The sequence below is a fragment of the Mytilus edulis genome, chromosome 10, assembly GCF_963676685.1.
Source record: "Mytilus edulis chromosome 10, xbMytEdul2.2, whole genome shotgun sequence".
Classification (NCBI taxonomy): Eukaryota; Metazoa; Mollusca; class Bivalvia; order Mytilida; family Mytilidae; genus Mytilus; species Mytilus edulis.
Window position 1 is genome coordinate 19,883,290 of NC_092353.1, and position 17,029 is coordinate 19,900,318.

At 31.5% G+C, this 17,029-nt stretch overlaps 1 protein-coding gene across 4 annotated transcripts in view; it reads left to right on the top strand.

Moving 5' to 3' along the window:
- The window catches only part of LOC139490579 (uncharacterized), a 51,451-nt gene that overhangs the window by 22,617 nt on the left and 11,805 nt on the right, over positions 1 to 17,029 (top strand). Inside the window, exon 1 of one of the 4 annotated variants that reach the window (XM_071277432.1) lies at positions 7,561 to 7,928. The exons of the other annotated variants lie outside the window; for them this stretch is intronic. Within the exon in view, the coding sequence (XP_071133533.1) occupies positions 7,729 to 7,928 (200 nt within the window). The 5' untranslated portion in view covers positions 7,561 to 7,728. Of the gene's footprint in view, positions 1 to 7,560; positions 7,929 to 17,029 lie in introns of those variants that run through there. 4 annotated transcript variants of the gene reach the window in all.

The following is a 17,029-nucleotide window of genomic DNA, read 5'->3' on the forward strand; positions in this document are numbered from 1 at the left end:
ATTATTCATTTACCTTGCTTACTTTAAATCGTGCTAGGGTTTAATGATTTAAAAAACAAATAGGAAACGTCTACATTTTTGCAGTGTTAATTTCTTACTTCCTTTACAAAATTGTATATCAATAATAATGTTTGTTCTCTGTGAGGTCTCATTTATAAAGGAAAAACGAACTCATAGACATAAATTTATATGTTTCTATAATTTTGCCTTTACAAATTAGTACATTAATATACTTAACAAAAATAGTATCAAGCTAAATATATATCGTTTTGGCTCATTGGAATTGAAAGTGAGATGGCATATGTTAATAGAAATTTAATGTACACTTGAAATAGCGTTACCCGAATTTCAATATAACTTTGCTTTTGTATCAGACTTACTCATTAATATTTATACTATACATTTACCTTGCTTAGTATAAAAACGTACTGGGGTTTAATAATCTAAAGAACAAATAGGAAACGTTTTCTTTTTTGCAGTGTTAATTTCTTACTTCCTCTAATACGGTTTGTTTTCAGTGGGGTCTCAATTAAAAAAAGAAAATGAATTTAGGTCTACTGAGGTTACAATTTTCTATACGTCTGCCTTTACAAATTATTATGTCATTATAAGTAGCGAAAATATCATGAAGCCAAATATATAACGTATATGGTCGTTAGATTTGAGAGTGAGATGGCAAATGCTAATTGAAATTTAATGTACATTTAAGATGGCTTTACCCGCATTTCAATATAATTGTGCAATTGTATCAGACTTATTCATAAACATTTATCAAATCGTTTTATGTTTGACTGATTATCATAGTCTATAGAATCAATCTAATATAAAGTTTATACAAAAGTACTTTTATAAGTGATCAAAAAGGATAAAAAGGTCACCGTGTACTGCGTCTTAATCAGTTGAAATTTAAGCAATATATGGCAGTGCCGTATGCTGGATGTGTAACAGTAGCAGTAAGCAATTATGTTCACAAGATAAACATGAATGGAAATCAACATGAAAAACAAGCTTTTGGATATCAATATACGAGAGGTATCCTACTCCTTACATACAAGGTGTTACCGAATTAAAGATGTGCAAAAATTGAAAGATTTATAGGAACCCTGTCATCTCCTTAACTATCAATTTCTATTTGTAAGAAAACCAGATTAATCCAACTCAACCAAATTTGTGCTGTCATACACTGGCGGACCTATAGGGTGATTGAGATTCGGTGGTTTGAACGGATTCAAATTACTATAAAAAAAAACGTTGATCAAAAGATATGCGGAGCTTAAAAGTTCAATTCCAAATATCACCAATGAGCACTATGCTGTTACCTGATGATGACCTGCATTAAAATCTTACGGAGGCGTAGGGTGTATAAAACAAAAAAGAAGGAGTCTGCCTTTTCAAAAGATAGCCGTGTTATTTGATTTCTTATTTCCTTTACAAAAATGTATATAAATTTGATGTTTGCTTCATTGAAGATCTCATTTGCAGAGAGAAAATGAAGTTACATAATAAAGGCAACAGTAGTATACCGCTGTTATTATATATATCGATAATATCATCATACCAAATGTAAAATGTCTCACCTCATTAAAGATGAAAGTAAGATGACATATGCTAATTAGAATTTAATGTACATGTTCATTAAAAAATTTAAGATGGCATTACCCGAATTTCAATATGAGTTGTATTGGACTTATCCATAAATGGTTATCAAATTGCTTTATGCTTGAGTTTTTAACAACGCGAAGAATCAATCCTCCCCAATGTACTTCATACAAAAGTACTTTTGTGAACAGTAATAGAGGCAAGGTAGCCACGAACTGCACAAACTTGATATAAATATAAGTATCCGAGAGTAAATATTTCAATTTTGTCACTAAGATAAGCATCTACACTTCATCAAATGAAAATATGATGTATAATCCGTAATCAGCATGTCAAAAGGAATCAATATGATCATAAAGAGCAAGGATACAACATTGGGACAGCAAACCATCGCAACTAAAGAGGAATGACGACACCATAGTCCAAAGCGAAAAGACGACAGTGAATCCAGAAAACTAAAGATTCCACAGCTTTAAACCCTAACAATATAAGTGAGCTCAAATGCTTCAGAAGGGGTAGACTGGCGGTTTCGTTTTTCAACGATAATTGTGATATTGCTCAATTTAAAATCCGGCAGTAATCTTGAAATAAGTCTACACGATATGATTGTATATGAGACAACTCCCTATCAGAGTATAAATGTCGTAGAAATTAGCAAGTGTAGGTCACCGTACGAACTTCAACAATAGACAAAACCGTACCGCATAACAAGCTATAATCAGTTAAATTTGAGAATGTAATAAACATTGAAAGGAGAATGGCTTCGTGTTTAATATATCGTTTTGTTGATTGTGGTACAGATACTTCGTATCACAATAATTGGAAAACTGTCATGCGTTTTATCGTAAAGTTTAGTTCTGAAGCGACCCTCACTGTCGATAAAAAGCATGTAAGAAAAATCATGCTGAATTATATTTGTGATATCATACATTGGGGGACCAAGATGGTGCATTGTTGTCAGGGGTTCAGACTGTTTCAACTTATAGCATATACTGTCAATCTTTGAGCAAAATATATGCTTTGCAAACGAATACGTTGATAATAAAGCTTCTAAATCAAAATAGTATCATAGAGAAGAGTATTACTATGTATTTAACCGACTTCTATTATAAAATTTTACGGAGGACAATGGTGCGTAAAAACAAAAAGGGGACCCCTATTTTTTGGCAAAGCTATGCGAGTTATTTGATATCTTATTTCCTCTGTAAAATTATATAGGAAGATATTGTTTCTCTTCCTAGATACCTCACTTGTAAAGAGAACAAGAAATCATGTGTATTAAGGGTCACATATTTCTATGTGCTTGCATTTACAATTTTGTAAGCTAAAATTACAAAAATATCATTATACCAAATATATAACGTTTCAGCTCATTAGAAAGGAAAGTGAGATAACATATTTTTATTGACATTTAATGTACATTTTTATCAAAGAATTTAAAATACCATTACCCGAATTTTAAAAATATTTGTGCAATTGTATCAGACTTATTCATAAATATTTATCAAATTGCTTTATGTTTGATTATTTTTCACAGCTTATAATCAATCTTCAATGTACTTTATAGAAAAGTTCTTTTATAAATAGAGGTAAGAAGGTCAACATGAACTCCGTATTGTTTTACCTGAAGTGATCCTTCCGAATTCTAACGTAGCAAAAATAGTTACAGTAGAATATATCATACATTTGTTGATTATGAGGACGCATGGTTTAATGTAATCATGAAAGATTCGCAGTACTTTTTTAAACATTGTATTTATTATATCAAGTTCTCAAATATATTATTCCTTTTTAAAGCGAAAGGGTTATTCTAGTCTCCCATAGGTATCCAGGGGTTTATTTAAGTTTTTTAATTGATAACTTATATCATTCCTCGTATGACATGCGTCTTAAATTTCTTTAATTGATTTTATAGAGTAACTATTAGTTCCATGTTAAACAATTGTTTCAATCTGAATGATAAACTATGACAATTTTTACCATTAATTCTGTTTTGAGTTCTGACCCAGAAATTCTTTTATATTGTTTTTAATGTCCTGATTTTGGCGAATCTCCAAAATCAACTTTATGATTTTGATTCGATCTGCTTTGTGACAAGGCTTTGTTCGTATAATAAAGTGAAACTTTAAAATTCCAATTGCATGTAGGACATTTTTTAAATTACGAAAATGCGAACATTAAGTTTTAGTAATATGCAAGTCAAAAGAACAATTGACATTATAACTCAAAGTTTTCTTCATAATGCATATTTGTACTATAACGTATTTAATTTAGACTAGGTTTCTTTCGAAGGATGTTCGTAGTGTTCAAAATTTTGATTTAAGGCAACTGATTTTGTGTAGTCTGAATAAAGAAGGGTTGGTTTTGTAGATAAATGCAACAGTAGTATACCACTGTTCAACAGTAATAAATCGATTGATAGAAAACGAATTTGATAATACAGACACCATAATTAACATGTACTACAATGTAACCATTTATTAGTTGTCACTGTTACTCCCTATCGATGTTAGTTCTAGCGGAATAAAACTTTATAAGGTAGTAATGTCACTATTTCAGCGCAGACTCTGTCATGCTGTTGAACAAACTTTGATTTGCAAAAAGCCTTCATGTAATTCAAGTAAAAAATACACCAAAAAGGCCAAAAATATCACATTTGTCATGAAGTCTACACAAGGGATCTTTGATTTCGAGATGGATGTATATCTTTGTATTAAGCTTAACTAGTTAATAATAATGATTTATTCATGATCCGAAAAAACTTAATTGATTTTTTTACGTCATTGTATTATCTTCTACGGATGTTTCTACAGTAACTTTTTGGCGATGGCATGGTCTTTTCTAGTTTTTCCTTCAAAGTCTATGAACTTTCATTCGTTAATCTAGCCCCGATGTCAGTTCGATCACAACTATCATTGTTTGCAGATTTTACCTTTCATAAATTAAGAGAAAAAAAGTTTTAGTTTAATTGTACTTGTTTTAATGTACTACAGTAAAATAAAACACGTTTGTGAAACATTATAAGTACCATACTGTTTCAGGGTCTGTTATTATATACAGTATGCCCTCCAACAAAGAACCAATTATAGTTTTATAATTCAGATATAATAAAATATTAATAACTGTGTTGATACTCTGATATTTTTTTTTTATAACAAACAATCTCATCCACATATCTATAACATCGAATTGAACCTCGTGTCATACCGTCTGTTAAACTACCCGTAACACTGATTCCAGTAATTATTGAAATATGAGTTTTTATTTGACAAAGGTAATTGCTAACCTCCAGCCGATTCAAATTTGTTCTTGGTCATTAACTCAGGATAATTGACAGTAATCAAGGAGAAATATTGGTTTGTTTTCAACAATTCTAGACTGACTTATATTGAGGGTAGTACAGTTCATTTGGAAGAAAAATATTTCAATGCCCTTTGATTGATCTTTTAACTGGAGAAGGAATCATTTGATTTCTTACTTTCTTACAATTTTTGTTTCGGTGGTTTTGATTAACGTAACAATCAACACGAAACATTGTATATAATACTTTTACTGTGTTTTTCTCTGTATAGAAGTCATTATGGAAGGTCCCACTCTTGTAATTGTAACAAAAATATATTAAACCAAAAAAGCATTTTAATACAGGATAAACAAAAATGCTATATTCATTTATGGTTACCTTATGCGATTGACTCATACAGCATGTGATCGGGTCTGTTCTTAATGACTACTCACTTATGTAATATACATGAGGGAAAAAAGTAAAATTACAAAACTACCGTCCTTCATGGAAAATTCAAAGCGGAAAAAAGGCAACAATAGTATACCGACGTTCCTTAACAAATGGCAAAATCAAAAGCTCAAACACATCAAACGAATTGATTATATTAACAACCTTATGCAAAATTGCTAGGAGAATAAAAGAAGGATAAACGAGGTTTGCATGTAAATAGTACATTTAAAAAAAAAACCCTACCAGCGTGCGTTATGAAAAAATAAAGGTCTGCCTTCTTTAACCATTGAGTTAGTAGTCATTCTTAAAATGATAACTTAGCGAACTTACTTAAAAACAACTTCTTTTTTATCAAAATTTTATAGATTGGTCTTTGGCATTCCAGTTGATCATGAAACGATTTCAACCGACCAAAGGTTTAAGTCATCTTTGCAAGCTATTAAAACAACATAATAACTGTCTTATGAAGTGTAATTTCGAAATATAGTTTAAACATATTTTATTGTTCCAAAAAGAGACAAATGGATTAGACACAAATCTAATCCATTTGTCTCTTTTTGGAACAATAAAATATGTTTAAACTATACAATAAAATATGTTTAAACTATATTTCGAAATTACACTTCATAAGACAGTTATTACGTTGTTTTATCATATTTCGAAATATGCAATTCCCATACTAGATCTGTTTGAGTCAATCTCTACTTTTGTGTTGTAATCATTTGAGTTTTCTGAGATTGCTTCCTGGGTCGATATCACTGCTGGTGGAGTTTTTATATCTGAGGGTATCACCAGCCCAGTAGTCAGAATTAACATTGAATTTTTGAAATACTTAGGCTAATTTCTACCTCTGGAATAGATTACCATAGCTGTATGTGTGAAACTTTTAGGAATTGTTCGTATTTAATGCTCTTTAACTACGTACTTTAATTGACCTAATTAACTTTTTTTTATTCGAGCGTCACTGATGACCCTTTTGCAGATGCAACCCGCATGTGGTGAAAATACAAAATTTCAATATTTGTATCTATGAAGCAGAGTTTAGTAAATAGACAATGTAGTTAAAGTCATAGGAAATGACTTTCTCGTAATTATAATGTTGTCGAATTATTGAAACAACGCATGCGTATATACTAAAGTAAGTCATGTATGCAAGATTTGTTGAACATGTATTACGAATCTATGAGTCACTACATACGGTAAATGTCGATGAATTAGAGTCGTGAAGACAATAATTTAAGAGCAGTACATTTATGAAGATTTTGGTAACATAATAGATTTTCTTTTACAAGAACGTTCACGTACCCTTGTTTTATAGTAAAATTGAGCCTTCGAGTATATAAAACATAATCAACTGTTTCATAAGTTTCAAGTTTCATATGACTTTAAATTTAATTTATGATGATAATAAACACTGCATAATGGCTTACAAATGTTTTAATATATTACATTTAGTATACATATAACGATAAAAAACATACATCTTAATAACCTTGTTACAATCGATATCTTCGACGATAACCAAGCTTGTTCAAGATGTTGGACTTCTAGATAAATGACACTGGTATTGGTAACCAGGCGTTGGTACGATAGAACAGTGCTGTATATTATAAATAATTGTGTAATGTGTTTTAAAATGTCGAAGCTTTATTTCATGAAACTATACCAAGCATTTCTTATCTGGATGTTCTCAAATACGTCTGCAATTATTTATAATATTTCTTAGTTTTACTCAACAACATAATAAAAAGTAAAATATCCTTTGTCACATCAATATTATAATGTTTTTGAGCTTTTGATTTTGTCATTTGATTAAGGACTTTCTGTTTTGAATTTTCCTAGCAGTTCAGTATTTTTGTGATTTCAATTTTTAACTGAACTTTCAATATCATTCATTCGATATCTCGTCCTGAGTATGCATGACATAGTTGCCACTGGACTTTAATTACAGCAACCAATTAATCATTTAATGTCTTATGATCTTTCCCCAGACAACTGCAGGAAACTGATAAATTATTTTGATATTTTATTAATGCCATGCAAATTAATGGAAAGGTTTCATTGGAAATCAAACATAAAAAATTTTGATCCACCTTCGACATCAATATTCATAACAGCCTGTCTATCTATATTTCCGGAAGCTTATTTATGAACTAATTGCTAAACAGACATGTCTATTGATTATAATAGTTTGTTTAATTAGAGGAACTTGGAGAGAAGTTTGTTTAGAATTATGAGGATACATTACTGAAATTTACCTGATATTCAAACAATCAATATATCTTATATTGTCAGTAGGACCCAATAGACCTTTTTATGAACGTCAAGTCCTGTCATCGCAACACCGATCGTTTTCTTAGGAGCAATCGAGTGTTTCTCGTATATTGTAAAGTACAATGAAGTGTAAATGTGAAATATCTATTTTTGATGAGCTAAAAGTTAATATGTATTGTTGCAACTTGGATTGGATACAAATGTTGAAAATGACGCACGGAAAGGATGTCATGTCAAAAGAAAAACATTTAAAACCTGTTCCAAAGAATACTTTTACACCACCGGAACCCAAACGGGCCAAGCATAAGTTGCATGGACCACGGTGAGTAATCTCATACTTGACATGATTGATTTACGTAAGTACATATACCACTGTATCGGTTTTGAATTATGAATTTTATGTTGAAAAATATCAAAAGATGTAATACTGAAGTTAGGATAAGAGATTGACCAAATTTAAGGAATTAACCTATTTGGTCTTTTTTTGTTGATATTTAAAAAAAAATCAAAAACGTTTCTTTTATTTATTTTACTCGATAAACATTGCTATCTTACGCGAATGTAAACGGCTTTTATTCAGTGATTATTCTCATGCTCCCCCTGTTGAGAATATAGTAGGGCTCGATGTTCTCATTGCACAGGTAGTAGAGGGGTTTCGCTATTGTGGTCCAGCAGTTTTGTATTCCTTTGTTTAAAGAAAGCAGTTTTATTATAGATCTCTATTTATATCTAAGATCTTTTCCGTGATATTTTGGATTTTTCTTTTTTTCCTTTATATTACTAATTAAAGCTATTTCATTGTCCTTTTGAAAAAAAGCGTGTTGCAATAACCAAAATTCGTATAAATTATATTATTCTTAACACGAGAATTTTAAAACCACATCGAGTCAATAGCAATTCGATTTACAAACTTTTCCGAAATTTGATAAATCAATTCCCTTTCCCTAGGTGCTAGGGGACACACTTGTGGAGCAAAATATAAAACTGGTTTGGGTATATCAAATAAAAGAGGTCTTTACAAACATATCTTTATGTCTTTTTTTTCTATGTATAAATGGCAGCCTTAGTTTTCAGTGCGAATTAATGCGGTAGAGTATAAAACTATTAAGTACTATCAACAGTATATATACATGCGTATCTGCAAAGTATTATTTATCTGCCAGACAGACAATAGAACAAATATTAACATAGTCGTCTACCCATTAGTTTTAACTAGCCAATCAATGAAATTATTATTACTTCACTGCTAGGGGGCCCATAGAATTAAAATACTCACCTACCCATTAGTTGTTATTGGTAAAACACCGTGGTAAAATAATAATTTATATTAAACCTAATAAAAATTTACGGTTTATATTACATAACATTGTTTATGCATTGAGAACTATTCTTCACACTTCGGCTGTTAATTATTCCAATACTGACAGACGAGCAGACGATGCTCTCAAGGTCAGAATCTTTCAAAAAATACAATTTTAGCTCATCTTTCCATTTATTTCCCGTGTTTTCTTTTAAATGGCTATACAGTTTAATACAGATATAAGGAGTCATAAAATTTATAAAGTTTTATTTTTTACACTTAACGATAAAACTTTATCCTACAAAACATAAATCTTATATTTAAAGTATTGAGAGTTTAATTGGTTCTTGACTGCACCTCAGGAAATGAAACAACATTGTTTGGGTTTTTTTTTTATGACATTAAAACACATAAACTGTTGATTGAATGCATCATTAGTGAAACCATGCTCCCGATAATTTGTTGATGTTTAATACAAACACAAATTGTTTTCGGTTGTTGTGAGAGGAAAAAGTTTTTCTTCTTCTTTATGTGTTTTTTAATGTGATGGCAGTACTGTACTGTATATATCATGTTGATGCAAAACACATCACATGTATCATTTATGATTATTCAATGTCCTACGATCATTTAGTTGGATTTTTTTACATTATTTGTACATTTTTTTCTTTCACTGTTCCTGGAATGTTTTATCTATTTTTTAATCATTTTATTCTTTTTGTCTCGGACCAGTGTGAGCATTTGTCATCACTTGGCGTCCGTCGTCCATCATTTATCATTAGATATCTAGTTTCAAAGATGTGTCCAAAGATACAACCTGGCAAACAGCATTGCCGACATGGCTAAATAAAGGCAACAGTGGTATACCAGTTTTAAAAAGTAATAAATTGATTAAGAGAAAACAAATCCGAGTTACAAACTGAAACCGAGAGAAACACATCAACTATAAGAGAAAAAAACAAAAGAACAACAGGAACACTGAAGTGCAACAAAATCAAACGCGAAAGCATACATGGAAACAAACTAATCGAAAACAACTGCCATATTCCTGACTTAGTACAGGACATTGAAAAAAATGGTTGGTTTTACTGGTTTTATGGCTAGCCAAACCTCCCGCTTCCATGACACAGAACACTCATCACATTTGAACGCAACAACAAATTATATAATAGTGGACACAACATGCAAAGCGCAGAACAACCTACGATACAATCCTAATGTAGCTAATGATTATTCTCTTGACTGTTCATCTTTCCTCATCTCTGAATCTCTGTCGCTCTCTGTCAGTGCTTCGATGTTTTCAAATGGTTCCAACCTTCACCAAAAATTTCGACACTGTGTCGTTTCATCCTCCGGTTGCTCGGTGGCCGAACATCTACTAATCAGTACTCGGCTTCCAACACAGATCCTTCTGACGATGCCTTAACTAGCAAGATGAACGTTATGCTGCTTCCCCTAGCTGTCTTCTTAACCTTTCCAAATATTAGCATTGTCTGTAGTATCTTCCATACTGACTGCACAGAAAGTCCTCTTCGGTCTACTTCTACTGGGAACAGCCACACTTTCTAACCTCTCTCTCTCTCTCTCTCTCTCTCTCTCTCTCTCTCTCTCTCTCTCTCTCTCTCTCTCTCTCTCTCTCTCTCTCTCTCTCTCTCTCTCTCTCTCTCTCTCTCTCTCTCTCTCTCTCTCTCTCTCTCTCTCTCTCTCTCTCTCTCTCTCTCTCTACATGTTGTCATCAGCTCTGTATACTTCTCCTTCTGCGGTATAACTTTTCACATCTCTTCTGAAGAAACTGTCAGTTCTTCTACTATCATCCTTGACTTCTGTGACTAATCTACAATGTCTGGGCGTAGGGTTGTCTGTACACATTCAGAAACCACAAGTTGCTTGTCAATGTCGGCCCTCGTATTCTCTTGGGAATAAACATAGACAAGTGAGGCTCAGGACTGATATCGTCAGTCGGTTCATAATTGGAGTAATTGTCATTTGACTTTTATATATTTATTTTTAGTGTTTGACTTTTATCTTGTGGAATCGTCAGTTGATTCCTTATACGAGTTATCAACCACAAATGACGCATTTTTTCTCTTTCTTTTCTTTTATCCTGAAAAATAGATAGATGGATAGAAACTTTAAAAACCAAAAATGCTCAACACGACATGATGTACACACAGCTAAGCTAAAATGTAGATGAACTTATTAGATGTCTTTTTCTAGGAAATGTCGTGATTATGTCACGATTTTAACATTTTTGTGTTTAGGGCAAACACTATAGAATTGAGAGAGAAACTGCATTAGGAATAAAATAATTTCACCAATAAAAGTTCAACAGAAAGAGATTTTAGTCAAGAGTAAAATTTTAGTTTAAAATGTACGAGAATGTCCATTCACGAAGGTGCACATAAACATAAGTGAGTGGCATGGGTCTTTAGTTAATTTACTTGCTTCTGGAAAGTGGACAGTCAGATTACTGAAATCAATACGCTATCTCATTTAGATTTAACATGGACATTTTTTTTTACTTTTGGGGAGAACGGCGTGGTCGGTGATGGGTGAGTATCTTGTGACTGTTGGACGTTTTCGTATAGCGCCATAGGAGCTTGCCGCCCTTGCTATGATTGGTGCTCCTGTTGGGATATACATGTACATGAAATATGATTGACATCAGTAAAATGTGTACTAATATATTGTATTCGTTGGAACTATGTAAACATTACATACTATTTGATTGCATACATATTCATTTAACTAGTATAGAATATTGAATTTGAAATGTCCTTCCTTTTGCTTTTATTTTTACTAAAAGAACCTTCAAACCTTGCACAATAAAGGTAACCATCTGAATGTATGTCTCGTTATCGTTGATAAAATTTTATATTTGAAGTCTCTGCCATCGGATATTTCAGGGCCCAAAAGGTCTAAAAGAACAATTTAGATGTTTGTTTACATAGTTTTCAAAAATTCCCTGTTCAAACTAGCGCTATTGCATGATATGGTTTGATGCTCACTGTTCGGGATATATTTTTTTTAAAGTTGTTGTCATGTCAAACTTTTGGCCCGAATGTACCGATATCCTAACTTTAAATCCTGGATATTTTTTTACATAATTTGAGGTCGTTACCTTTCACTTTTATTCATATAACTGCTAATTATGTCAATCAAAGTGGAATTTAAATTATTTTTCAGCACCAATCAAATGATGTTATCATTCCTGAATTGTTGATTCAATATTGATAAAAAATAATTCTTGTTTATTAACTATTATATCATAAGTTAATGCAGATATTTCATCTATTATTTAAATTCTATAGAAAAGAGCGTGTTTCTGTCCCAAAACGGAAATTAAAAAGATGTAGCTAGTTCTCCACATGCAATTGAAACCGTCATTAAGATATCTTCAAATTTATTACAGTAAATTTGCTTATTCAATAAAATATTTCAACTCCGTATTTGTTCTAACTATAATTCTGTATATCAACTATTGGTCCCTTGGGGTGTTGATAACTTTTATTTGCATCAGTATTATAAAAGATATTGAATAAATGATTTGTTGAAATTGTGAACACTATAAAGTATTATCAAATATTACAGTGCCAAAATTATTGGTTTAAATGTTTGTTTCAAAGCAGCGTTCCTGAAAACATATTTATGTATGACTGAAAAGAGCAAATTGGGTTTTACATTGATCCAATTTTGAGAAAACTTCAACTTGATATCCTTTATCCTATAAAGAAAACTATTTAAAACAATGTTTTCTAATTTTTTTTTCTTCTACGCTTCGTTGATATGTACTTAATTTTACGCCAGTGTCAATGAATGCAATATTTTAAAAACTAAAACATGTAAAACATCACAAAATTAATATACATGTAATTGACCAAGGATCAAATAATTTTCATAAAAAAGAGTACGTGGTACAGTTATAATTTTACTTGCTAGAATTTAAAAAAAAGTAATACTTCGCATCCCTACTTAAGGCAATAAATAAAGGCAACAGTAGTATACCGCTGTTTAAAACTCATAAATCCATGGACAAAAAACAAAATCGGGGTAACAAACTAAAACTGAGGAAAATGCATTAAATATAAGAGGAGAACAACGACACAACATTAAAATGTAACACAGAGAGAGAGAGAGAGAGAGAGAGAGAGAGAGAGAGAGAGAGAGAGAGAGAGAGAGAGAGAGAGAGAGAAACGGACTAAGCATTAGACAAAATCCTATGAGAATAACAAATATAAAATCAAAACCAAATACATGAATTTTGGATAGATAAGTACCGTGACACGTCTTATAGTAATGTGAATTCACACTCAAAAATAAGAGAAAATAAACGACACAACGAAAACACAACGTTAAAATGTAACACACACAGAAACGAACTATAATATAACAATGACCATATTCCTGACTTGGTACAGGACATTTTTAAAGGAACAAATGGTGGGTTGAACCTGGTTTTGTGGCATGCCAAACCTCCCTTTTAACAAAACAAAGCAATCATTGAATGTTAGAAATGCAGAATTAAAATCATAGTACTGTCTCAAGGCAAAAGAACATTGTTCAAATTTTTATGTAAATTTTGCAGTGAAACTAGACAGTGAGTGTCCAAAAATATTAAATCGTATCTGAAAATTTCCAATTTAATTGCGGTGAATCTAAAATCCTTTCTAATGAAGTACTAAGACAATAAAAGGGAAAATACATTGCATGCATTTGGCTTTAACAAGTGATTCTTAACAAATTTACATAATTTAATACAAAATGTTGAGGGACTTGCGCAGAATTATCAGTTAAAACATTATCTAGAATACCTTAAAAAAGTTATTAATTCCTATAACAAAATATAGATAAGCCATACCGTTTTTTTTTTGGTGTTAGTGCAACGGGGAAGGAATGTTCTTTTTCATCCATTAACAGTGCACTTTATTCATTTTGCGCGGCAAAACGAATTGTTCAATTTTTGAATAAAAGAAAATGATCGTCCCGTTATGCTTTTGATAGCGCAATAAGATTTGTATTGCCGATTGATAATAACATACGTATAAACTAAACGATTTTTCTCTCAAGAACGAACAATTATAGATCGTATTTTTTATATTTCTAAGATGAATACATTTCAAAAATAGAACTGTAGCTTAGTTCGTGTGCTTCGAAATAGCTTCAACATATCCGAAACTTAGTCAACTAAACAATTGTAACTTAATAAAATGAATTGGCATTCATACGTCCGATTAAATTTATTAAGAAAATCTATAATATGTAAAAGAGTATAGCATAGGAAAGTTTCATTGCTTTTATCCATATAATAAGTAACGAAATTGATCGTTGTCTGTGGTTGTAGAAAATGTAGTGCGAGCCTTAAGAACAAAGAGTCCACATAGACAATAAGTCGTGTTCAAAATGAGATTTATTTTAGTCGTCATTTGAGGGTATGTCAATACATTCTGTTACTTCTTTTTAACTTAATCATCAATTTTATACTTGCAAATTCTAATATAAAACCGTTTTACAACACTTGTAAATTATATATACGGTTTCAATGAGCATGAAAGAAGAAATTTTAATCACGTTTAAATCCTCAAGAGAATTTAAGAGGCCACAAAAAATCGAAACATATTGAAGAAATGTCATATTTTTGTTTACAAATGATTTATAAAACAGATGTAATGCGTTTTAAAGAACCATTGTTTGCTTTTTACAATACTAGTGTATGTGAGTGATAATAAAGACTTAAATTTAAACATTTTAATTGTGTTATACATGTAGTACACTATTGTTGTTATGAAAATATTTAATAAGATATCGGGCAAGGAACACTGTCAGTGTGCCGTACCAGGCCACTAAAAAATATGTTTTTAATATTATTTATAAATAAGTGTGTTTGAATAAGAACGTCAATATGGTGCTTCTTCTAAAGTGTTTTATTCATTAGGTAAGGTCGATGCCAAGCTGTTAATTATTTAATAAGAAGGCCGTTTAAACAAAGTTCAATATATTATATGTGACACTTTCTGAATTAGTGATTAATAACCATTGGGCAAATCACACCTTTGAGACCTCAAATCTACCGGCAGTGGCAATTATTAATGAGAATCCAAAGTTTATTTTTTATATAGATGTCAGTTTAACTTACATGTAAATAAATGTATTTATTCACTCTAGAAAACAAAATCCTGGTATCTGCTGTTTCTGCTTTAGTTTTTGTAAAAGAGGGACGAAAGATACCAAAGGGACAGTCAAACTCATAAATCGAAAATAAACGGACAACGCCATGGCTAAAAATGAAAAAGACAAACAGACAAACAATAGTACACATGACACAACATAGAAAACTAAAGAATAAGCAACACGAACCCGCCAAAAACTAGGTGATCTCAGGTGCACTGGAAGGGTAAGCAGATCCTGCTCCACATGTGGCAACCGTCGTGTTGCTTATGTGATAACAAATCCGGTAGGTCACATTCATGAAAGAAAAGCGATTTTAGTTACGAAGTAAGGAACATATCCGATATCATTTGTGAAACGGTTATTCCATAACGGTCAACCAACTCGTGATGGCGTCCGTAAAATTTACGAAGGAATGATTTCAACTTTACCATTTGGTACACTTTGTTTAATAGCTTCCTTGTGAGCAGCAACCCTTTATCAAGAAAATCATGATAGGAAATGCAAGCACGGGAATATCGAATCAATTGGGAGATATATACCCCGTATGCAGGTGCTGTTGGAATGTTACTACTTAGAAATGGAATGTTCACAATTGGAAAGCTGAAATCATCTCTTTTGTCGTAAAGTTTTGTTTTCAACCGACCTTCGTTGTCAATTTCTAGATGTAAGTACAGTTATGAGGCCGACTTAACTGTATCTGTTGTATCGTTTATCTCTAGTTCGATGGGATAGATGCGTTCAACATAGTCAACAATTTTTTAATTATTTAGTGAAAGAACATCATCTATATAGCGACAAGTAGAGTTAAAGGATTTTGCTTACTTCTTATCTTTCTTCCTAAGAAGTTCCTGTATGAATTCTGCCTCATAATAATAAAGAAACAAATATGCAAGAAGAGTTGTATCTCATTGGAATGCCGACAGTCTGTTGAAAAACACGTCCTCCGAATGAATCGAATATTTTGTAAATCAAGAAATCAAGCATCTTGATAATGTCAGTTTCAGAGAATTATTTGTTTGAATCAGAGTGATCCTTTTCAAAGTAGGATTTATCCTTCCCTAAGACAAGATACTTGTATCTACGTTGGCCATTCTTTTTTATGAAACAAAACAATACCAACTCTTAAAATTTGTCTTTTAGTTTGGAATGTGAAATACTTGTGTAAAGTATATAAAAGTGAAATGTTTTAATACTATTGCAAGATGAAAGAGAGTTAAATTGTATAGGTACTCTATAAGATGTTTGGAATTTTCAAGTATCCACATCTGATTCAGGCCACCTCTAGAATAGGCAGTTTCACGATAACATTGAAGCCCGTCTTTGATTGCTGATAAAATAGATTTTAATAATTTAGAAAGAGGTTTCGTGGAGCACTTGGAAGACCCAGCAATATACCGTTGTTTGTAAGATTTACGTGCAAAAAAAAAAGGAAAAAAAGGAAATATCAAATGTAATGATCTCAACTTATAGAAAGAAATGTTTCCTGACAGTTTTGTAATAAGGGAATTGTAACATCTATCATAAATTGTGTTCTTGACAAAAACTACACTTGTCTCATTTTAAATATCATAAAATATGGCATTCCAATTATTCCGGTTAATTCGTAAATAAGCTCAGAAAATATTACTCAGTGTTAAAAATGATATTCTTTTGTACTGGTAACCTATGAATCAAATGGGACTGGCATCCACTGTTATTAGAATGACTTAAAACATTCATTATTAATAAAGGGAGATACACTTGAAAAGCCAGTATAAGGTTTTCTAAAGAAGTATTATTTTTTTATCCTGTACTTTGTTTCATATGAGAAAACACCCATAAATATTGTATGCCATGTTTCCCAATAGACAACCAAGTTAAGAAGTTCTTAAAAAAATCCATATTACATTTAAATAACTTATGAATTATAGCAATATTTCAGTTTGACGTTTTGCACGAAATGCATCGCCTGACTG